This window comes from Pangasianodon hypophthalmus, chromosome 10 (assembly GCF_027358585.1).
Source record: "Pangasianodon hypophthalmus isolate fPanHyp1 chromosome 10, fPanHyp1.pri, whole genome shotgun sequence".
Classification (NCBI taxonomy): domain Eukaryota; kingdom Metazoa; phylum Chordata; class Actinopteri; order Siluriformes; family Pangasiidae; genus Pangasianodon; species Pangasianodon hypophthalmus.
This window is the reverse complement of record NC_069719.1, coordinates 3,081,223-3,105,126: the sequence shown is the minus strand read 5'-3', so window position 1 is coordinate 3,105,126 and position 23,904 is coordinate 3,081,223. Positions and strand designations below refer to the sequence as shown.

At 42.0% G+C, this 23,904-nt stretch overlaps 1 protein-coding gene across 3 annotated transcripts in view; it reads left to right on the top strand.

Annotated features, from left to right (window-relative positions):
- dlgap2a (discs, large (Drosophila) homolog-associated protein 2a) overlaps window positions 1–23,904 on the top strand; it is a 165,965-nt gene that overhangs the window by 92,390 nt on the left and 49,671 nt on the right. For all 3 annotated transcript variants that reach the window (XM_053237488.1, XM_053237489.1, XM_026944198.3), the window contains 4 exons: window positions 2,282–2,487; window positions 12,328–12,396; window positions 15,318–15,477; window positions 17,078–17,297. In XM_053237488.1, coding sequence (XP_053093463.1) covers window positions 2,282–2,487; window positions 12,328–12,396; window positions 15,318–15,477; window positions 17,078–17,297 — 655 coding nt within the window. The remainder of the gene's footprint in view (window positions 1–2,281; window positions 2,488–12,327; window positions 12,397–15,317; window positions 15,478–17,077; window positions 17,298–23,904) is intronic.

Here is a 23,904-nt window from a genome sequence, read left to right as displayed (position 1 = left end):
CTATGATTTGTTTATTTCCCTGAAATACACATTGCACAGTTTACGCGCTCATGTCCTGCCCTTCACCACATTTCCTGTTCTCGCTTACATTATAGCAGCTATAAACAGCCGCTCCCTCACCAGCTTCTCTTTTTTTCTCTCTCTTGAAGTTAATAAGACAAAAAAAACGTAGCTTACCATGTTACAGAGAAACCAAAAAAGCGCAAACTCCTTTGTCCTTAAAGTTACAGCTTTACATTTGACTGTTACAAAGCGCTGATACTGGAGACTCCTTCCAGAAATGTTAAATAAACGTCTCCTTACAGAAAACTTCATCACATCAATGATTACACACATTTTACGTCTGTGAAGTCCCTGTGAATAATGTATTAGAACGAGCGCATTCATATAAACCTGTGATTTGCAGCTGCACTACTGTCAGAGCTGCTGTTATAGATAATTAATCAACACCTTTTTGACCAATCAGAATCAGGTAAAATATCTGAAATCTGAACGATCCCCAGACATGCAGAGGGTTTTCATGCTCCATTTCCTTCAATATTGTTTACACTCATAATAACCTGAGCTGAAATGAAGATATTGTGCATTTTAAGTATATTTTGCAGTTATGCTGATAAAATAATGATGAAAAGAGAGACGTCCTGTGTGATTAAATCAGTAGATGTGACCAGAGGCAGACAGGCAGACAGGGAGCTTCTCTGGTAGATCATGAAAGAGAAAATTCTGTCTCTGTCCTTCCTGCAGAGACGAAGCAGGCCGTTCCATCGTCTCACACCTAATGAAAGGTATTTTTTTCCTTCAGTCTGAAACAGTCGGAGAGTTGCATGCGTCTTCTTTTGATTTAGGAATGTGTGAGGAGCTCGGCTGGCATCGTGTTTCTCTCCAGGCTGTCTGACGTGTTGACGGTTTGGGTATTGAGCAACCTTACACACGAGTTCACTGTTCTGCAAATATCACTGCATCCATGTCTGTCTTTCTAAAATAAGAAAGATGTGGAGATTAGGGTTTTGAACTTGACACCTATCCTGATCAGACGACAAACCGGCTATTTTTATATGCAGCCTAATTTAATAATAGGTTAATAATCAGGCTAAGAACTCAATCAGAACAAAAAATTGTTGTTTGTATACATTTCAAGGTAAATATGAATGAAATTTATATTTAGTGAGGTGAATAATCATTTTAATAGTCTATTAAAAAGAAGAAGAATAGCTGTGTAAATCTTTGTATCACTATCAGAAGTCATTGTGTGCTTCTTTAAAGCGTTCCTATAAGAAAACACAGTTCATGTTACTAATATTTTGCGGATGTGATCTCAGTAAAGCTCTGCCTTTAATATTCATCAGAGCTTTTATAAAACTTTTATTTCTTGTGTTATTCCCAAACAGTGGTAACATTAGAAGATGAGTAAAGTTGTTATATATCTGTGTTTTCCATAGGTAGTGTGTGCATTTTATGTTATTTTCAACAACCAGAGCCCTTGTTCCTGAATGTCGTGCAAATATGAAACGCTGAGCGACTTTACTGAGCTCTCTTCTTCAAACTCTACTTGTCACTGTCCATTTGTCCAATCACACTTTCAAATCGCATGTTTTGATGAGATGGAAGTAATTTAAAATAATTTAAATTATTCTTAAATTATTATTAAATAAATGCACGACAAAACAAAAGTAATTGTCCAGAGATCGCAAATTCGAATCGATGGCCAGGAGTGAGCAAAATGGGCTGTGCTTTCTAGGTGGGAGGGGCATACTCTTTCTCCCCTGTCAATCACAGAAACACTAGCCAATAATGGTCATCTCTGAGCTCATGTATGTGGAAGAAGACGGATAGCGCTTTCCTCCGAGTGTGATACGCCGCCCTGTGATGCAGCATGAGCAGCAGTTTAAAAAGATTGTCTGTCTTCATGTGTCTCGAAGGAAGAGATTTGTCTCAATAGCCTCCACACTTCCTGGTTGGTAGCTGTTGTATGATAGGAGAGAGCCAAGACCAAATTAGGGAGAAGAAAACAAGCAGTGCGAGTAAAAACTTGAAAGAACTGACCAGACCCACGCAATTCTCGTTGTTTTGGCATCATTGGCACTAAACTTTGCACCATGTATGCACATTAGGATACATATAAACAGTTTATTCGGAATCTGTAATCGGAATTACTTCATTCAGACTGAGGAAAATCTTTACTTTTAGTAGTGATGTTTTTCTGGTAATATGCACACAAAGCATTTACAACATATATTAATAATAAAGGATCATCCATGTGTGTGTGTGTGTGTGTGTGTAGGTCCCTCAGGATGAGTGGGGCGGATACCCTGGGGTGAAGGATGATGAGATCCCGTGTCGGCGGATGAGGAGCAGCAGCTACGTGAAGGCGATGGGAGACGAAGAGAGCGGCGATTCGGACGGCAGCCCCAAAAACTCACCGCAGAAGAGCGCTCGGCCCGGCGGCCTCATCAAGAGCGTGCTGCAGAGGCAGCTATCAGACCAGAGGTGAGATTCAAACACTGTTCACTCACTACAGCGCCCCCTGGAGGTCTGCAAACACGTCACAGGCTGCACGATAGTGATTTAGGAGTTTTTCCTTTCGCAACAGCTCCAGCTTTTGGCCCAAGGTCACAAAAACACCTTTATTGTTTGCATCGCTGAGCACGCTAAAGATAGTCTGACTCCTAATCATGCAAGGTTCATGCAAATTTAATGCGATGGAAAGAGAAATGACAGGACATTGTTGTAGAGAAAGGTCCAAAAGTGTGAGTCTGCTTCTTAAGCAAAGAACATTGCAAGGAGACAATATCGTCACTTTATCCTAAACTTAAAGATTTCATATTTGTTTAGAACAAGCTACTTACTAAGTAAATTGTTGTAATTGTTGGCAAATTGCTGTGGTATAAGAGGAATAAAAGATGTTCAGTTTTAGCCATTATACTCATCTCAGAGGATGTTTCGTGGAAAGTGCTGTTGTTTAATTATAGTCTGTTTCAGAACGATAACGTGTCACAGTAGTTATAAAGGCTTTGGTTCTGCAGTATGAGTTGTCGTATATCCAGGAGGAATTCCACGCATCGATATGTATTCCACTGCAGGCCTGTTTTTGCCGAGTCAGCACACTGCACTGTGCATTCCACAGAATTACCTCATAGCAAAAAAAGCTTTCCAAATATAGCACGGCCTCTTCCGATGCCAAAGGAAGATCCATGTCACATTCCAGCTGGTTGGCTCGCTTAGAGGTAATAATTTTGCTGTTTCCCACCCGGGCTCAGGCCTGTGATTTTTACATAAAAATAAATGAAGAGAGAAAAAGAACGGGAGGATCACAGAGACACACTTCCCCTTCAGACATTATTATTATTATTATTATTAAATTAAAGATGAATCAAAGTTTTAGATCAGCTCTGGTGTTTGCTTGACTAATCAATAATAAAAATGGATCTCTGTGCCCTGCTGCCTGCGCAGTGTTCCGAGCCAGGGCGTGACGCTCGGGAAGCTGACACTGTGCGATGGAAGTGCTGAGGCTTTTTTATTTTCAGGCCATAGTCATAATTTATACCCAGAGTCTAACTCGCTTTACCTCTGACTGTAACAAAGTGCTGACACTGGAGACTCCTTCCGTAAATGTTAAATAAACATCTCTTTACAGAAAACTTCACCATACGAACGATTATATGTTTGAGTTTGTACATTGTGTGGAGCAACAGATGGGGTAGAGTGAGTAATTTTACAGCTGTAGTGCATTCAAAGCTTCCTGGAAGGCAGGAGCAGGAGGCGGGAACTGAATAACTGGAAGAGATTTGCGTGGGTGTGTGCGAGTCAGAGCTTTAAGAGATTTAGGAAGTGCAGTGATTACTGATGTGTCTCGGTACAAGTTCACTATTATTCTGATTGTAAGCAACACACACACACACACACGCACACCCTGAGACTGGTTTATTCTCAGTGAAATCCTACATGGCTGGTGTAATGAGTGTAGGAGGCCCCCGGAAATCATCCTTCCAGAAGGTGGGTTAAAATGTTCAGCTAGCACAGGATTCTTTAAACTTTGACCCCAAGCTTTGACCACTGTCCATTTTTCAGTCCAGATTTATAAATTACGACTTTCATATTCCATTTATATTCAGTAAATGTTTCAGCATATTTTAATGTCCATTTTCATGGCTTCTGGTTAAATAAATTAATAGGAGACTGTGAGTTTCTCTCACAGTCCGATTTGTAAATCAAGAGACCACACATGGGGTCACGACCCCTAGACTGGGAATACTAGCCAGTTTTAGGTTCTGTAGGTAATAGTTAGTTTCTACAGTTAAACACCAGCTAGCTTTATTTAATACTTAATTTTACTGATAGTCGATTATTATGGCTAGCTATTTATTAATGATTAGCTATAACAGCGACTATTGGTGTAACACTAGCCAGCTAGTTTTATTTAATACTTATTTAATAAAGCTAGCTATTTAGCTAACATACTTCAATGGCAGCCCTAGCTAGCTATTAGGTGTGATGCCAGGTTTTTTTTAATATATTATATTATTTAATAGTTAATTTGAATGATAGCCTAGCTAAATATTTATGTTTACCTACTCAGATTAAAATGCCTCAGGGAAATATCAGGTAGCTAGATTAAATAATGATTTTATGGTGTGTGTGTGTGTGTTTTGTTTGTTTTTGCTAGCAGGCTGATGATAACCTTTCTTTCAATTTCAATACTAGCTAGCTAATCTAATATCAAGCTAATGCTATATTCTTAGAAAAAAAGCTTTGGTGAAAGGACCTAGTCAGTGGATGGGGATCGGCAATGAGTACTTTGTGAGAAAAAACAAAACAAACAAAAAAAAAACTTATTTATAACTCTAAATAAAAAAAAATAAATAACTCTAACGCCAGGATTGGATGTACGGATAACTATGTCCACATGTACACAAGATGGCTGCCACAACATATCCTGTTTTTAACACGCGCTTGATGCGACACCAACATAAATGACAGTTTGCGGAGCAACGCAGCAAACAGCGCACACATAGCAGCCATACGTGATGAGATTGCATCATTACTGTTTCTGCCATTTTCTTAAGATCTTATCCTCCTCAACTCCCGTCATCTTTACTGCGTACCTTGTTATGGAAAGTTAGAGAAGGTGGTCAAAGAAGATACTCTGGTGCAGGTGAGGTCTTTTTCAGCTCTGGCCCGCCCCCTAGTGGACACAGCTTTTAATCGTACACAGGTGAGGATGTGAACAATATGGCTTGCATAGCTGCATAATTCCGGCCTAAAGGGTTCTTGGGTTTGTCCCATCCATAAAATAAACATCTCCTCACCGTTGCTTTCAAGCAAGCTCTTCGCTAAGAACTTATCACACATGGAAAGTTCAGATGTGTAGTATGAAGGATTGTGTGGAAAAGGTTAGCGTCCTACACACACACACACACACACTCTTGGAAAAGAGCTGGATCGATTGTGCCACGTGGCATCTCCACAGGATCTGAAAGCGGTGACCAGTCGATATCCGCCGCCGGGTTCCCCAAAGCTGCTTTCTCAGTTTTCTCCAGATAAATGTGGGCTTATTTTAACCCCGCTGTGCCATTAAGCCAGGTCATCTGTTTAGATTTTATACCAATACAGTGGAAAAAAACTGAGTTTAAATACACAGTGCATCTCAGTGGTTAGCACTATAGTACTGTAGAGATGGAGCAAAAACAAAATCATCATTTTTATTTCAGAACATCGGTTACTTGCTGCTCTCAGGGCCAAAATCAGTAATTCTCTCTGCAACATAAACAGGATTTTGATTTTTTTTTTCCTATAATAGGAAATAGAGGCATTATTATTATTATTATTATTATTATTATAGAAAAAGAAAAATGAAAGAGGCAAATAGAAGGAGAAAAGAAAGACAGACAGTGATAGAGACTGTTTTGATGGTGCTTTGTTCAGGGTGTGTGTGTGTGTGTGTGTGTGTGTGTATGATTTTTACAGCCGTGATGCACATATTTAGAGGTGTTAAAGTGAAAATAACCTTCAGTGTCAAAGCCATTCCAATCCTACATGATGAGGTCGTATACACACACACACACACACACACACACACACACACACACGCTATTATAACTGCAGAATACATTTTCAGAGAATGATCTCCTTTCAGTCTTTCACTCAGTGCTGTAGGATTCCTGATTCTGACTGTTCAAAAGGTGCTGATTCATTTTTTTTTAATCTTTATATTAATGCGCTCGTTCTGTACTTTAATACCGTTTCTATAGTAACAGCACATTCACAGGGACTTGTACAGTGGACGTTCCACATAAACATATTTAAATATGTGTGTAATCATTGGCATGATAAAGTTTTCTGTAAGGAGATGGAAGGAGTCTCCAGTGTCAGCGCTTTGTAACAGTCAGAGGTAAAGCTGTAACGTTAAGTTTTCCGACATCTTCAGGACAGAGGAGTTTACGTGTTTTGTGTTTTCTCAATAATGCAATGCTACTGCGCTCCAGGTAACAAAGCAACTCAACATCAACATTATCCATCATTTTATCCATCTGTATCTCTCCATCTATCTCTATTTCTCACTCTGTCTCTCTCTCACTCTCTTTCTCTCTCTCCCTCTCTCTCTCCCTTACTCTCTCTCTCTCTCTCTCTCTGATCAGGCTGACAGGCAGCATTAATGATATAAATGAAATAAGAGACAGTAATTGTTGTAGTGATGTGCACTGATTCTTCACGCTGATTAGACTCTCAGAATGAGGAGAGACTTAGCTCAAGGTTAAGAGTGAGTCTGTCTCTCACTCTGTCAGTCTGTCTCTTTCTCTCTCTTTCTCTGTCTCTCTCTCTCACTCTGTCAGTCTGTCCCTCAATTCAATTCAAATGAGCTAAATTGGCATGATAAAATGCACAATTTATTGCCAAAGCATTTATATGGGCAAGGAATAAAACCTGAACAGAGCACAAATGATAAGATGAACAGTCTATGGACTATGAGTGGTGTGTGTGTGTGTGTGTGTGTGTGTGTGTATGTGAATTCATGAACGCATCACTGTGTAGCTCTGTCTCTAACACTCCTTGGCTACAGTACAGGCATAACCTGCTCTCTCTGGGTAGCCTGCTCTGTGTGTATCTGCCTCTCTCTATAGCCAGGCTGCTCTGTGTGTATCTGCCTCTCTCTATAGCCAGGCTGTGGCTGCTCTGTGTGTATCTGCCTCTCTCTATAGCCAGGCTGTGGCTGCTCTGTGTGTATCTGCCTCTCTCTATAGCCAGGCTGTGGCTGCTCTGTGTGTATCTGCCTCTCTCTATAGCCAGGCTTTGGCTGCTCTGTGTGTATCTGCCTCTCTCTATAGCCAGGCTCTGGCTGCTCTGTGTGTATCTGCCTCTCTCTATAGCCAGGCTTTGGCTGCTCTGTGTGTATCTGCCTCTCTCTATAGCTGGCTGTGGCTGCTCTGTGTGTATCTGCCTCTCTCTATAGCAGGCTGTGGCTGCTCTGTGTGTATCTGCCTCTCTCTATAGCTGGCTGTGGCTGCTCTGTGTGTATCTGCCTCTCTCTATAGCCAGGCTGCTCTGTGTGTATCTGCCTCTCTCTATAGCTGGCTGTGGCTGCTCTGTGTGTATCTGCCTCTCTCTATAGCCAGGCCGTGGCTGCTCTGTGTGTATCTGCCTCTCTCTATAGCAGGCTGTGGCTGCTCTGTGTGTATCTGCCTCTCTCTATAGCAGGCTGTGGCTGCTCTGTGTGTATCTGCCTCTCTCTATAGCAGGCTGTGGCTGCTCTGTGTGTGTCTGCCTCTCTCTATAGCCAGGCTGTGGCTGCTCTGTGTGTATCTGCCTCTCTCTATAGCAGGCTGTGGCAGCTCTGTGTGTATCTGCCTCTCTCTATAGCTGGCTGTGGCTGCTCTGTGTCTATCTGCCTCTCTCTATAGCCAGGCTGCTCTGTGTGTATCTGCCTCTCTCTATAGCCAGGCTGTGGCTGCTCTGTGTGTATCTGCCTCTCTCTATAGCTGGGCCGTGGCTGCTCTGTGTGTATCTGCCTCTCTCTATAGCAGGCTGTGGCTGCTCTGTGTGTATCTGCCTCTCTCTATAGCCAGGCTCTGGCTGCTCTGTGTGTATCTGCCTCTCTCTATAGCAGGCTGTGGCTGCTCTGTGTGTATCTGCCTCTCTCTATAGCCAGGCTGTGGCTGCTCTGTGTGTATCTGCCTCTCTCTATAGCAGGCTGTGGCTGCTCTGTGTGTATCTGCCTCTCTCTATAGCAGGCTGTGGCTGCTCTGTGTCTATCTGCCTCTCTCTGTAGCCAGGCTGCTCTGTGTGTATCTGCCTCTCTCTATAGCCAGGCTGCTCTGTGTGTATCTGTCTCTCTCTATAGCCAGGCTGCTCTGTGTGTATCTGCCTCTCTCTATAGCCAGGCTGTGGCTGCTCTGTGTGTATCTGCCTCTCTCTGTAGCCAGGCTGTGGCTGCTCTGTGTGTATCTGCCTCTCTCTATAGCCAGGATGTGGCTGCTCTGTGTGTATCTGCCTCCTCCATAGCTGTGGCTGCTCTGTGTGTATCTGCCTCCTCCATAGCTGTGGCTGCTCTGTGTGTATCTGCCTCTCTCTATAGCAGGCTGTGGCTGCTCTGTGTGTATCTGCCTCTCTCTATAGCTGGCTGTGGCTGCTCTGTGTGTATCTGCCTCTCTCTATAGCTGGCTGTGGCTGCTCTGTGTGTATCTGCCTCTCTCTATAGCCAGGCTGTGGCTGCTCTGTGTGTATCTGCCTCTCTCTATAGCCAGGCTGCTCTGTGTGTATCTGCCTCTCTCTATAGCTGGCTGTGGCTGCTCTGTGTGTATCTGCCTCTCTCTATAGCCAGGCCGTGGCTGCTCTGTGTGTATCTGCCTGTCTCTATAGCAGGCTGTGGCTGCTCTGTGTGTATCTGCCTCTCTCTATAGCAGGCTGTGGCTGCTCTGTGTGTGTCTGCCTCTCTCTATAGCCAGGCTGTGGCTGCTCTGTGTGTATCTGCCTCTCTCTATAGCAGGCTGTGGCTGCTCTGTGTGTATCTGCCTCTCTCTATAGCAGGCTGTGGCTGCTCTGTGTGTGTCTGCCTCTCTCTATAGCCAGGATGTGGCTGCTCTGTGTGTATCTGCCTCCTCCATAGCTGTGGCTGCTCTGTGTGTATCTGCCTCTCTCTATGGCCAGGCTCTGGCTGCTCTGTGTGTATCTGCCTCCTCTATAGCCAGGCTGTGGCTGCTCTGTGTGTATCTGCCTCTCTCTATAGCCAGGCTGTGGCTGCTCTGTGTGTATCTGCCTCTCTCTATAGCCAGGCTCTGGCTGCTCTGTGTGTATCTGCCTCCTCTATAGCCAGGCTGTGGCTGCTCTGTGTGTATCTGCCTCTCTCTATAGCCAGGCCGTGGCTGCTCTGTGTGTATCTGCCTCTCTCTATAGCCAGGCCGTGGCTGCTCTGTGTGTATCTGCCTCTCTCTATAGCCAGGCTGCTCTGTGTGTATCTGCCTCTCTCTGTAGCCAGGCTGTGGCTGCTCTGTGTGTATCTGCCTCTCTCTATAGCAGGCTGTGGCAGCTCTGTGTGTATCTGCCTCTCTCTATAGCTGGCTGTGGCTGCTCTGTGTCTATCTGCCTCTCTCTATAGCAGGCTGTGGCTGCTCTGTGTGTATCTGCCTCTCTCTATAGCCAGGCTGTGGCTGCTCTGTGTGTATCTGCCTCTCTCTATAGCAGGCTGTGGCTGCTCTGTGTGTATCTGCCTCTCTCTATAGCCAGGCTGTGGCTGCTCTGTGTGTATCTGCCTCTCTCTATAGCAGGCTGTGGCTGCTCTGTGTCTATCTGCCTCTCTCTGTAGCCAGGCTGCTCTGTGTGTATCTGCCTCTCTCTATAGCCAGGCTGCTCTGTGTGTATCTGTCTCTCTCTATAGCCAGGCTGTGGCTGCTCTGTGTGTATCTGCCTCTCTCTGTAGCCAGGCTGTGGCTGCTCTGTGTGTATCTGCCTCTCTCTATAGCCAGGCTGTGGCTGCTCTGTGTGTATCTGCCTCTCTCTGTAGCCAGGCTGTGGCTGCTCTGTGTGTATCTGCCTCCTCCATAGCTGTGGCTGCTCTGTGTGTATCTGCCTCCTCCATAGCTGTGGCTGCTCTGTGTGTATCTGCCTCTCTCTATAGCCAGGCTGTAGTTGATTATTGTTAGCTGTGTTAGATTAGTTTGTGGAGCCTCAGGAACAGCTGAGTGAGGAGGCTTTTTTCAATGTTCATTTCACGGTTTTTCAGGGCTTTAAAATGATAAGAGTTCGGGTCACTCAATTTTAGATGTTTCCAAAATTTGATGGCTCTTTTCTCAGTGTGGACTAATAGAGGGAATTGGCCTAATTCTGTCCTGCATGCATTGTTAGGTGTGTTCCTCTGTACCCTGAGGATGCTTTCACAAAACTCGGCTTCAAGTGGATTTTTGTCCCATTTTTCAAATTCATGATTTAGGAGAGGACCCCAAACTCTCTCTCTGTCAGTCTGTCTCTCTTTCTCTCTGTCTGTCTCTCTTTCTCTCTGTCTGTCGCTCTTTCTCTCTGTCTGTCGCTCTTTTTCTCTGTCTGTCAGTCTGTCTCTCTTTCTCTCTGTTTGTCTCTCTGTCTGTCTCTCTTTCTCTCTGTCTGTCTCTCTGTCTCTCTCTCTCTGTCAGTCTGTCTCTCTTTCTCTCTGTCTGTCTCTCTGTCAGTCTGTCTCTCTTTCTCTCTGTTTGTCTCTCTGTCTTTTTCTCTGGCTGTCTCTCTTTCTCTCTGTCTGTCTGTCTGTCTGTCTCTCTTTCTCTCTCAGTATGTCTCTCTCTCTTTCTGTCTCTCTGTCTCTCAGTTTTTCTCTCCCTGTCTCTCTCTTTCTGTTTGTTCTGGTTCTTTTTGTCTCACTCCTTTCTTTCCCTCCCTTTCCTTTTGATTCTTTTTCTCCACCATTCTGTTTATCTTTCAATCCTCCACCTGTGATTCCTTCTCAGTCTTCTTCTTTCTCTTCCTCCACCTCTCCCTCACGTTTATTCTTCCCTTTCACATTTATCGTACCACTCTTTTCTTCGTCTTACTTTTTGTTCATTCTATCTTTTTCTTGTTTTCTAATCTTTCTCTGAGTTTCTCCTTTTCTCTCCAACTTTTTTTCTCTCCTCTTATCTTGTTTTTTTTCTCTCCTCTTATCTTGTTTTTTTTCCTCTCCATCCCTTACTCTTTTCTTCTCCCCTCCCTGATTCTCTTGCTCCCTCCTATCTCTCTCTGTTTGCTTTCTTTCAATTTTGTCTCATCTCTCTGTTTCTTTCTCTTCTCTCTCTTTCAGTTTTTTCTCCTTCTCTTAATCTCCCTTTCTTCTGCCCCTGTCTTATTGTATTTCTCTCCAGTCCATTCAAATGTTCTCTCACTTTATCGCTTCTCTTTGGCATTTATTTGATCGCTCTTTCCTTTGTCTCACTTCCTGTCTATCTCCTTTTTTCATCTCCCTCTCTTCCTCACTTGCTTTCCTTTTCTATTTCTCCAGTCCTACCTGATTCTTCTGTCCTCTCTATCCCTCTCCTTCTCTCCCTTCTCTCTTCACCTCTCTCTCACTCTTTTCTCTCTTTTTCTCTTTCTTTCCACTTGTTCTTGTCTTTCTCTGTTTCTCTTCTACTCTATCCCTCTCTGTCCCTGTCCCCCTCATTCCTTCATTTCACTTCCTATCACCTTGCCTCCCTCTATCTCTTTCTCTTCACTACTCTTCACTACACTTTACTTCTGTTTTCTCTCTACCCTCTTTCTCTTTACACCTTCTCTCTCAATCCCTTTCTCTCAATTTCTTCATCTCCCTCTTTCATTTTTATTTCGAGTGTTTACCTCGTGTCTTGTCCTTTCTCTCATTCCCTCTCTCCTTCTCTCTCTCTCTCTCTTTTGCTTTTTCTTTCTCTTATTTTTCTTGTGCCTTTGTCCTTTGAGAAGTCGAGCACATTCTGTCCCTGTCATGATGGGACACTGATAAGACGAGCACTCTGAGCCTCACTGAGCTTCACAGAGAGAGAGAGAAAGAGAGAGAGACAAACAGAGACAGAGGGAAAGACACAGGGTAAATTAAAGGTCGGGAGGTCATTTAGCGTCGCCGACAGACCCGTTTAAAAGATGCTTTATCATCTCTAAGGCTGTTCCAGTGCACTGTTGGATAGATCATGCCGGATATGTGGGAAAACAGATATCTATAAGATGGAGTAATATACCTGTTATAACATCAATAACACAGCAACATTTATGATTGAATAAATAATCTGGGACATTCATACACACTCTTCACATTTCTGTAGTTTTTTATTTATTGTTTTTTTCTTTCTGTTTCTTTCTCCTCATCTTTCCTAAACCTGTTCTGTTTCTTCTCTCCCCCTGCAGCTCATACCGTTTGGATAAATCGAGCAGTGACACGATGAAGTACCTCACCAATTTCGCTGCAGATTTAAGGTGAACACACACACACACACACACACACACACACTTAAACATAATTTTTACCGAGTGATTTGGCCAAAAATTAAATTTGCACAATTTTCCCCTTACCACTGTTAATGTTACTTATAAGCTTTTAGTGACCAGATCAGGATTGTACAAACTTCATGCCTACATCCTGAACTATATTTAAGTTAAAGGTAAAGCACATTTAATTTTCTTTATCAGATTATTCATTAGCAGGTAGTTAACATATTTAAAGTGTCATGCCTATTTTCCCAGGGCTCAATGGTTCAGTACCATGTGACCTCAGTTCTGTGTTCCCTCGTCATTAAAGAAGACTAACATCCAGACCTTTGTTATGTTTAACATTCATCTTTGTTTTTTTGGTTTAAATAAAAAATAATACAAGGCTAATTAACAAACTCAACAAGTATGATGATTGTGGTGTGTACTTGTGCTGCTTAGAGGACAAAAGTTTTCATTCCATTTAAATCTGGAAGTCCAAAAACCCATCAATAAACTTAATATACCAAAATGTATCAATGAGCGTATGTACCTTACCAAGAACCCATTAATTAACGAAGCTTACCAAGAACCCATTAATGAACTTGGCCTGCCAATATCCCATAAATAAACTTGGCTAACAAGAACTCATTAATAAACCTGGCCTACCAACAGCCTGTTAATGAACCTGGCCTACTAAAATCCCATCAATCAAACTGACCTACCAAATATTGATTAATGAACCTGGTCTACAGTGTACCAATTAGCTTGTGTTAATGGAGAAATTGCCAAGTTGAATTCCTTGTAAGGGAAATCTTACTTGGTAAATAGAATGCTTACGTGGTCAATTTTGATAAATAAGCCTGGCTTACAAGACCCTATAAACAAACCTAGACTACCAAGAACCCTACCAACAAGCCATTAATGAACTTGGCCTACCAAAAGCTCATTAATGAACCTGGCCTACCAAGAGCCCATCAGTGAACTTGACCTACTGAGAAGCTATAAATAAACCTGGCCTACAAAATACAGTAGTGAACTTGGTCTAACATGAACCTATTAATGAACCTGGCCAAAAAGGAACTGAGAAATAAATCTGGCCTACCAAGAACCTATAAATAAACCTGGACTACCATTATGTCATCACAGAACCAACACTATGGAGAACAGAGCAAATAAGCCTGCCCTACCAAAACACAATTAATGAACCTCTCTTACCAAGGGCCCATTAATTCCAAATACTCATCAATACACTTGGCATACCAAGAGCCCATCACTGAACTTGACCTACTGAGAACCAATTGATCAACATGACCTACCAAACACCCATAATGAACATGAACTAGCAAGAACCTGTCAGTCAGTCCAGACTGAAAAAAACAGTCAATGAACCACCAAACACTTAAATCTAGTCTTTGAATCTAGACTACCAAAAACCAGTCCATGTACGTGAACTACCAAAAAAAGTCAATGAACCTGGACTACCAAAAAAAAAAACAGTCAAACAACTCAAAAAAAGTCAAAAACAACTTCTAAAATAGTCAGTGATCCAAGACTACCAGGAACCTGTCAATGAAACTGGACTACCAAAATCCAGTCTGTGAAAATACAATACAATCAATGAACCTGCACTACCCAGAACCTGTCAATGAAACTGGACTACCAAAAAACAGTCAATGAATCTGTTCTACCCAAAACAGATTATAAACCTGGACTATCAAGATCCTGTTGATAAACCTGGACTACCAACAAAAAACAGTCAATGTACCTGAACTTCTAAAATAGTCAGTGATCAAAAACTACCAAGAACCTGTTGATAAACCTCAAGACTACCAAAAACCTGTCAGTGAACCTGGATTACTAAAAACCTGTCAATGAACCTGAACTACCAAGAGCCTGTTAATGAACTCAGACAGCCAAGAACCACCAACGAACCTGGACTGCCAAAAAAAATACAGTCAATGACCCCAGACTACAGAAAAAGCAGTCAATGAAGCTGGACTACTAAAAAAAAGTCAATGAACTTGGACTACCAAAAAAAAAAAAAAGTCAATGATTCTGGACTACCAAGAAGAAACTAATAGATAATGAGCATGTGGGAAGCAGAAGAAACTAATTCAAGCGATTCCTCCAACAGTAGCAGTCTACTTTGAAAAAAATCTGAAAACTTTTCTTGTATTGTATCTTTGAAAACAAAATCATCCTGTTTGGTTGGAAGATAAGATATTTGCAGAGGTTAAAGAAGATCCTTGCTGTGGACAGTTTTGCCCTTTTAGCCATTTTGGCAAGCAAACTCTAGTCTCCTTCTCTGTCTCAGTGTGATTGGCTCACTAACAAGCCACTGATTTGCATTTTCCTTCATTTCCCACTATTGATCAGATGCTTCAGCACAACGACCAATCGAAGGAGCTATTTTCAGGTGTTAAACACATCAGTGATTTGGCAGGCTCCATGGAGTGAGACAGAGCATGTTCTCATCGAACTGTCAGTGTCCTGGTGTTACTTCTTCTCCGAGTCATACTGATGCAGGACAATGCAACGTGTTTTGTCTTTTAGCTTCAGGTCCAGATGGTTTTACAGTCTATCAGCCTTGATTTAAAAATATGTACCGCTTGGAGGAGTCAGTAGGAGGAATTAGTAGTCTTTAAGTTCATGACAAACTGTCTTTGCTTCTTAATTTATCAAGAACTAATGCCTACGCTCTACACCCGTTACTTATTTCACAATAATTGTTGAGACAAATCCATTTTTATCTTAATCCTCATATGAATGGAATGGAAATTTGGTTGAACATCGTGATTGCTTATCCTGCTTACAGATGTGTCTTTGAAATATAATTTGACAAATACTATATAATAATACTGGGGCCAGTAAATCCACCACCCAACTCTTCCCACAATCTCTCTCTCTTTTTCTCTCTGTCTGTTCAGTCAGAGCTACCATCTGCAAGCGTCAAGGGACATCCACCCCAGCATCACGCTGGACCCATCACCCAATTACAACTCACCCAAATTTCGCTCAAGGAACCAGAGCTACATGAGGGCAGTTAGCACGCTGAGCCAAGCCAGCTGTGTCAGCCAAGTGAGCCAGGTGAGTGCGCATTTTTCCAGCCACATCACCTGGAAATGAATCCTGAAGGTTATTCTACTCAGATTGGAGAAAGGGTCCACCAAAATTTGAGAAAAGTTCTTACCATCTTACCAGTGCATGCTATTGGTGCCATCTCCTAGATTCCAGCATGGAGACTAATATTGGATTTGAAAATATTTCACTAACCCTAATGCATTTATACATGTAGTACATGGAGATTTTTAGAGAGAGGTGAGACTGAGGTTATGGATTAAGATGATTGTGACCTAGGAATATACTTAAGAATATTTTTCTCTTTTCTGTATTTAAAACTCACCATTAATGTTGCCTGTTGCTTTTATCCTCAGGTTTAAACATGTATCATAGTGCTGAAGCACTGATAATGTGCTTTATTGTGAGCTGGAGAGTTTTAGGGCCTTTAAACAGAAAGGAAAATACTCAGTAAAGGTCTGACTTAAAGTTAACCTCACTGCTGCGCCGCTGGTTCTTACGTTCTCTTTGTGTTAATCGTCTGACTTATCTGTCTTTAAAATCTAAAGCCAACCCTCCAAATGGATCGTATTGATTGTGGTCAATACATCTTCAAGATAAGGTTTTTCTCCCTTTGTACAATTCTGCACTTGCACCTCTGAAGGTTGTTAAGGACAATACATTCTGTGCTAGAACACGTTGGAAATCTGAGATCTTGGAGATTGGCAAATCTTTCAGGACTTTGGAGATACTTATCAGAGAGTGTTTTCCGATTAGCTCAGCGGGTAACGGTCATGAATGGAAGAGGAATGTCATAATTAATTTTACTGAAAACTAGCAGACTTTACAGATTTGTATCTAGTTGTCAAATTCAGCAGTGATGTGAATTAAGGGAAAGTAAATTACATGGAGTCACATCTTCATGAGTGTGTATCTCTCCTTCCAAGACAATACAGTGTGCAACTTTATTCAATGCTGCCTCATACCTCCCAAAAGCAGGCCAGTAGGTGAACTGGCATGCATGATGCTCTGTGAAAGACTGGCATTCCATCCAGGGTGTATTCCTTCCTCACACCCAGTGTTCCCGGGATCCACTGCAACCCTGACCAGGATTAAGCTCTTACTGAAGATGGATGGAGGGATGGACTTCCATTACTGTTAACTGCATTAAACTCGTAGCTCCAGAGAAGCACCAAACATGTCTTGGCTAATTGAGTACATTTATTATAAAGGGAACCTTCTATACATTTAATTTCTCATCAAAGTACTAAGGTACTGTTTCTAAAAAAAAAAATATTCAGAATATAGAAAAAATTGTTTTCTAAAGTGTCAAAAACAGGAGAAAATGAGGCGGAAAGAGGAAAACATTATACAGATATCTTAAACTGTATAAATGTTTTAAAGAGGATAACACTAGGATATTCTCTGTAAGAACTAAAGCAGTGTTTTTATATGTCAGTTGAAAATTGTTGAGAAGAGAGAGAAAGTGTGAATGAGGGAAGGTAGTTGGTAAACCCCTGCTTTCTGAAAAAAAGAAGGTTATAAAAGTGGGAAAGGTGAGAACAGAAGTCAGACTACTTGACAAAAATTGAAAAAATTGATTCCCCTCGTTGCTTTCTGGTCATTTCAGGTGAGCGAGGCTGAGATGAACGGCCAGTTCGAGTCGGTGTGCGAGTCAGTGTTCAGCGAGGTAGAGTCGCAGGCCATGGAGGCGCTGGATTTGCCCGGCTGCTTCCGTACACGCAGCCACAGCTACCTGCGTGCCATCCAAGCCGGCTACTCACAGGATGACGAGTGTGTGCCTTCCATGAGCTCATCTACCGTCACCTCCACCATCAGGTCCACGGCTGGTGAGTCGCCTGACAGAGTGTCAGATTCATTGTGAAAAGCCTTGAAGCCTCCAATTCAGTGTAACTGACAGGGAAATAAATACACTCGAACCATATGAGTAATACAATATTTATACCACAGCACTGTTGAGTTCTCGATTCTGATTGGTCAAAAGGCGTTGATTAATTTTAAATAACAGCAGCACTGGCAGTAGTGCAGCTGCAAATCACAAGTTTATATTAATGCGATCGTTTCTATAGTAACAACTTGTTTGCATGACAAATGCTCACAAAGAATTTAACAAAGAAAAATGTATAATCATTGATATAGATGCTTATTTAAAATTCATGGAATGTTTAACATGTTGAACGGTGTGGTTTTGTCTTATAAACATCAAAAGAGAAAAAAGAGTCTGGTGAGGGAACGATTGTTTGTAGCTGCTATAATGTAAGCGATAACTTACTAGGAACAATCCTGCTTCACGGACGTTCTGCAACATTTAACTACATATGAATAAAAAGTGTGTCGTTCATTAATTAAAAAAAAAATCATTGGCAAACCTGCTGTGGTATAAGAGGAATAAAACACTTCAGGACGTGCTGTTATAGGAAAATAATCAACTTCAGGGTGGTGACCATAACTCTGCATCAACACACCACCCCATCGCTGAATATTTCTCCATAATAGCACAACACAGAGTGTTTTATTCTTTACACAATAGGTGCGTATGTATGTCCTGAACCCTATGCTTAAGCTTGGGGCTAAGCTTGTGGTGGTCCAGCCATTTTGGAAATTTTTGCATGTTCTTGTTGCAGTTATTTCATTCATTATTTGAAATAAATAGTAGATTTATGTGGCCTAGAATGCCATGTTAGACCGAATGTGTGAAAAAACATGCTGTACATCTGCTTCATTGTGCATTCATAGCAAATATGAGAACTAGTCTAGAGCATCAGTTGTAGTAATTATCACAAAAATACACTTTAGTCAAGGGTGGACAAATCAGTAGCACCCAGGACAAGCAAATTTCATGTCCGGGCTATTCATTAGTTTTGTAGTTGCCTGGTGGACAATTATGCTTAACGACAAGAAAAAGTAAAAATCCTACTCCTTATTAACTTTCTCAAAAAAGGTATATTTGTTATGTAAGTTTAAACACAAATGTGTTTCATGATGCTGTAACTGTAGCAAAAGCTTCTGAATCTCACTGCCTGCTGCACTACACACATCAGTCAAGACGATCTGGCTGATGGTAGAACAGTTTTGTCTAGACAGATCAGTAAGCTTTTCGAACTTTTCAGAATAAGCAACACTCTTGTGTGAAAACCAAGCAAAACAAAGTGCCGCACAAATCCATCATATAACTCTCCTGCTTACTACACACCGTCCCTTTGTAGTTAAACATGTTGACGGAAAAGACATTTGCTAGCCAGGCCCTTGTGATGTGAGGAGAAAACAATGCAGCTTATAGGCAAAATTTGGCCAATGACTTGCTGACTTCTTGTTGAGGGCACAACATTCTTTTAGAAACTTTCTAGAAGAGGACAATGACTTCCTTTAGTTAAAATGAATGCATTTGTTTAGCTAACTAGCTCAGCATGCATTGTCAGTCGACTTAGCTTTTCTTAGCTATCTAGTTAAAATAGGGATTTTTATCTTAGCTATGACTTCTTAGCCTAGTTAGTTTCAAGGCAACCAAAACATGGAACCAGGAGATTTCACTTGCTAATGAATTTATGATTTGTCCACCCCTGTTTAGCACATTCCTCACTGTTAGAGCTCATGTTTGGATTTCATACTGTGGATAGGACACAAGTGTGCTTATTTGTATCCTATTGGTATTCGTATCTTTTCTATGTAGTGGCGCATGCATGTATTCTGTACTGTGTTTGGCATGGCATGCATGCATGTAATCTGCTTATGAGCAAAGCGACTGTTCTGTCTGCCAAAAAAGCAACAAAAAAAACCAACAAAAAAAAACAAAAACAAAAAGAAAAAGAAAAACAGACAAAAAAAAAACAGGTAAGTTCTGGTGTGCCTTAGTGAGTTAGGCAATGAACCCTATTGAATTCAGACTCTCAGGGGAAAAAGTAAAGCAGAAAAGGCTGAAAAGTGAAACATCCAATTACAAGTTCCTTTCCCAATCAGTGTCCTTGCATTATTCCACTGTGTACATTCTTCTAAAGATCTAAAATTTTGAATCTCCATTTTGCCCTGTTTTCTGGCTAGCTCACGGAGCAGGCAGGGAGGGGTTGAGAAGTGATGAATATGATGGAATATGATGCGATCTCGAAATGCTGCCCGGTTCAATGCTTCTCACTCAGTGGGCTTCGTATTGTCTCATTCTCCCGGATTCTGTAGTTTGTTTCCATTCCCTTTATCTACTTTTCTCTCTCGCTATTTTTTCTGTGATGTGCAGATGTTTTCAAAACCATTTCAGTGTTGAGTTCTCTCTCCCACAGGGCCTGTGGCTGGTACAGCTCTTGAATGTCTTGAGGTTTCAGAGATTGTTAACAATGAATGGTGTAACAAGTTGCAAACGATCTTGGGGAAAAATATGAGCATCATTGTGAGACACTCAGATACAGGCGGCTTCCAATTTTTTTGGCCATTTAGGAAACAGGGCTAGGGACAGCTGGAGAGACTTTCAGTATGTTTACACTGCCTTCTCACTGAAATACATTTGCAATTATCTTGGTAACTGAACTATATTGGCTCTCCCATAAAACTTGACTTTGTGTGTCAAGAGAACCCTCCATGGTTCCACTTGGTTATTCCTGGTCAGATTTTTTTAAAGGGTCTGTGTGGGCCTTTCATATTCAATAGGGTTCATACCTGCTCTGCTTAGACACACAGAGAGATTAGGTTGAAAGCTTTGCTCGCATTTGTCTCTTTTCAGTGCACAAAACATAGGGCTTCTGCTAGTCAGAGGGATGAGGGATTTGATTATGCTCACAGAGATGTGGTTGTTATTATTCTCTTCAGGTTTCCCCTGGGGTAGGACTCTCTGTTTTGTGCTTTGAGACATGGGAAAAGAACATGCAAATAAATATTTGAGTGAGAAGGCAGAGTAACAGCATGAAACAAACCCATAATAATGTGAGTCAAAGTGAGCCCATTGCCTGTAACAACTCAACATTAGCATCTGCCATCACCCAGAGCTGAAGCAAAAGCAACCATAATACCATTTTGCATACCAAATGAAATAGACTCAATTTGCATTATTTGACAGTTCCTAGAGCTGTGTAAGGTGTCCAATGTCCTATTGATTGTTCCAAAGGTGGATGTATTGGACAATTATAATTATATAATTTTGTACAATTTGTATACAAGCAAACTGTAGTAAGAAACCTTTGTTGTCACACAAAGGTAGCACAGGGTAATAGCTCATAGCTCAATAGCTCATCTCATGTAATTTGGCTCACATGTGTTTGTTTCAGGCTTTGTAGTAAAGCCTATAGTGAGCATCACAGTGTCTCTAGCTGTCCCGACCTGTAGGAACATTATATACTCTCCCGCTTGTTTATGTTTGTCTTCCAGAGGGGAATGAAGTGCTCGAGGGCACTGGTTTACTTAATGAGGACAATTTTTTCAACAAGGAGGCTGACATGACTTCCATGGCCCAGAGGGATCTGAGCCATCGTAGGAGAGAAAGTGAATCACGAAGCCTGTACAGTAATCGTTCTTCTACCACAGTTCCCTCATATTCCCCACACAAGACCAGCATCCCTGTCAGGCCACGACCTGTTCCATCAAGCGTACAGGAGACAGCTGACCTGGCTCTTGCAATCAGCCAGCAGTGGAGGGAGGATGTTTCAGCGATGCGAAAGGAACTAGCCGAGCTCAGACGGGATCTGTGCACAGAGCTTCGAGCCTTTAACAGCAACTTTTCCACTTTTGCACAACGCTACAACACCTGGTCTCCAAACTGGGCAAAGGGAACCCAGCATAGTTCTGATCACATATCCGTCAGTACCCAGGCTGGGAGCAAGACTTTGGTGCGACAGAACACAGCAGATGCAGCAGTGAACTGCCCTTCACCCATTGATCCAAATGTTTTATCCATGCATCCCCCAGATCCAGAGCCTTTAGATAAAAATGTCCTGCGTGTCTCAACTTCCAAACCTTTATTCCAAACAGACCCAAATTCACAGTTGGCAGAGCTTGATGATCCAACCTATGCCAACTTGACTCCTCCAGAACCTGTGGACCTGTCATTGCTAAGCTGGCCTGAACTGGATCCCGATCCAATGACTCCTCCTGATCCTCCAGAACCAGAACTACCTTTAGACCCTAGGTATTTTTCAAAAGTTTCAACTTCTGAAAGGGTGGACTCGATTGTACTAGATTTTACAAACTTAGAACCTGTAAACTTGGCAAACTTGCACTGGCCAAAATTGGATCCAGATAATATTAGTCCACCAGATTTATCACCGCCTCAAGAGTCTCCTGATCCATCCATACTACATTCCTTCATTCAAGAGAGTTTAGAAGAAATTGAACCATGTCCACTATCTTCAGGTCTTCCTCTAGCAACTGAGCAGCAGCAGTATCCAACTCGAGGATCTGTAAGCCCGATTGTGTTGATAGAGCCAACTGAAGAAAACTCAGATCACAACATAGAAGACTATACAATCGTGGAACCAGGTGACTGTCTTGTGTTGAGTCCACTGACGCCAGAATCAATGGATCTTAATGATTTGAAATGGCCAAGTTTAGAATCCTTGGACCCCGGGTTGCCTAGTCCAGGGTATGCAGATCTTCCAGACCCTCCAACCCCAGAAACAACTGACTATGATGAACCTGCTGACCATGCAGCTGAAGATCCACCTTTCCCAGAACTACTGGACACCATTTTCTTACAGCCAGCAACTCCAGAACCAATAGATTTAGATGTATCAAACCCTCTGAGTCCAGAACCTATGTCTCCAGCACTTCAGAGTTCAGCAACATTTGAGCCAGAGGCTCATCCTGTTGTTTTGTGGTCAAAGAGAGACACTATGGATCTGAATCTGTCAGACTCCCCGAGAAAGAAACCTCTAAACATAAGAACTTCGAGCTGGTCGGAAATGGATCCTGAAATTATTAGCCCATCAGAACCAACCTACATGGAATCAAGTGTTGCCTACTTGACTCAACTGTCCCCTCTTGAGAGTGCTTCAGTAACACTTCCTGAACCTTTTTCTCAACAACTAGATGACCAGTACCATGAAGAGTCAGATGACCAAGTTACAGAGTACCCACTCAAACCAGATGCCCTTGACTCTGCTACGATTGACCTCATAGAGACAGAGGCAATCTTTTCAGCCATCCTGTGTTCAGTGGAACCGGATGATCCTGAATTTGAGACTCTGACTATGGAAGAGGCGCTGGAAATAGTGGATCCAGGTAACAGTTCCCCTGCAACTATAGACCCAGCAACTGTGCACCCATTTAACTTGTCCCTTCTAGAGCTTCAGGCTGCCTTAGATGTATCTAAGAGAGAAACAACTGATAATGGATCACCAAGAGGAACCATGGCCAGCAGCCCATCTCCATCTTGCCGAGATTTCCTTTGGATTAGATGGCAACGCAGGTTACGGGGAAGAATGCCAATCTCCAGGAGTGCCAGTATGGAGATCTACCACAAGAAATACTCCAATAACTCAGAGATGTCTTATATGTCTCTGTCTATTTGAGTAACTTGAAGCCACACATGGTGTATCACAGGATTTCTAAAAATCAGAGGATGAAGAAAAAGTGTGTGTGTGTTAATGAAGCCACATGTTTACAGGTGTGTCTGTACTTTGTGAGAGTGCAAGTGGGTGAATGGAAGACAGAGTGAAAAAAGGAGAGAGTGAGTTAGCCAAGAAGCCATTAGGGAGGTTTTAGGCTATAAGTGATCCTTTATTCAGAGCTGATGAGCCCCAATGAGAGGTCGTAGCTAAAAGCAGCTTGATGCTCGCACCCACATTGCATTAGTGTCCCTGGGACACTCAGCACTTATTTAACACTGAGCAGCAATGACTCATCCATGAACCAAAGTCTCAATTCCACTAAAAACTGCTTCTCTACATTACTTTACAGTCTGCTTGGTTTGGCCATTCCTTCTGAAAAATGTATTTTGGTAGATACTGTGATTGCATTGGCTGTGGACAGGAAGTTCTCAGTGAGAAATTCTCTAGAGTTTCTTTGAGAGCTTCTTTCTTTGATAACCTAAGACTATTAGAGACAATTTTGGTGTTGAAACATTGACTCATGCTGCAGAAATGGAATGTTAAAAAAAAAAACGCCTCTCGTCCAAATGGGTTTTAAAAAAGGATGAGAACTGAACATTGACCAAAGACTGCTCAAGGGATCTCTTTGATATATTTTGTGGGTTTTGATCATCCTTTCCTCTGAATGTGGACTAATGGTGGTTACTTTGAGATTCAACAGAAATCAGACTGATTAAAAAAAAAAAAAAAGTACTAAGAAATGTATGAAATGACGTTCCAGGTAATTCAATTACAAGTCTTCAAAGCCAAAGCCTTGCTGTAAAACAAGCAAGTGGATTTAGTACTGTGAAAATTTTGAAGACACATTGGGGTGAACAGCCGCAGTTTGCACAGTTTAAATGTGACGTTTTGAATGCATTCTGTACTTTAT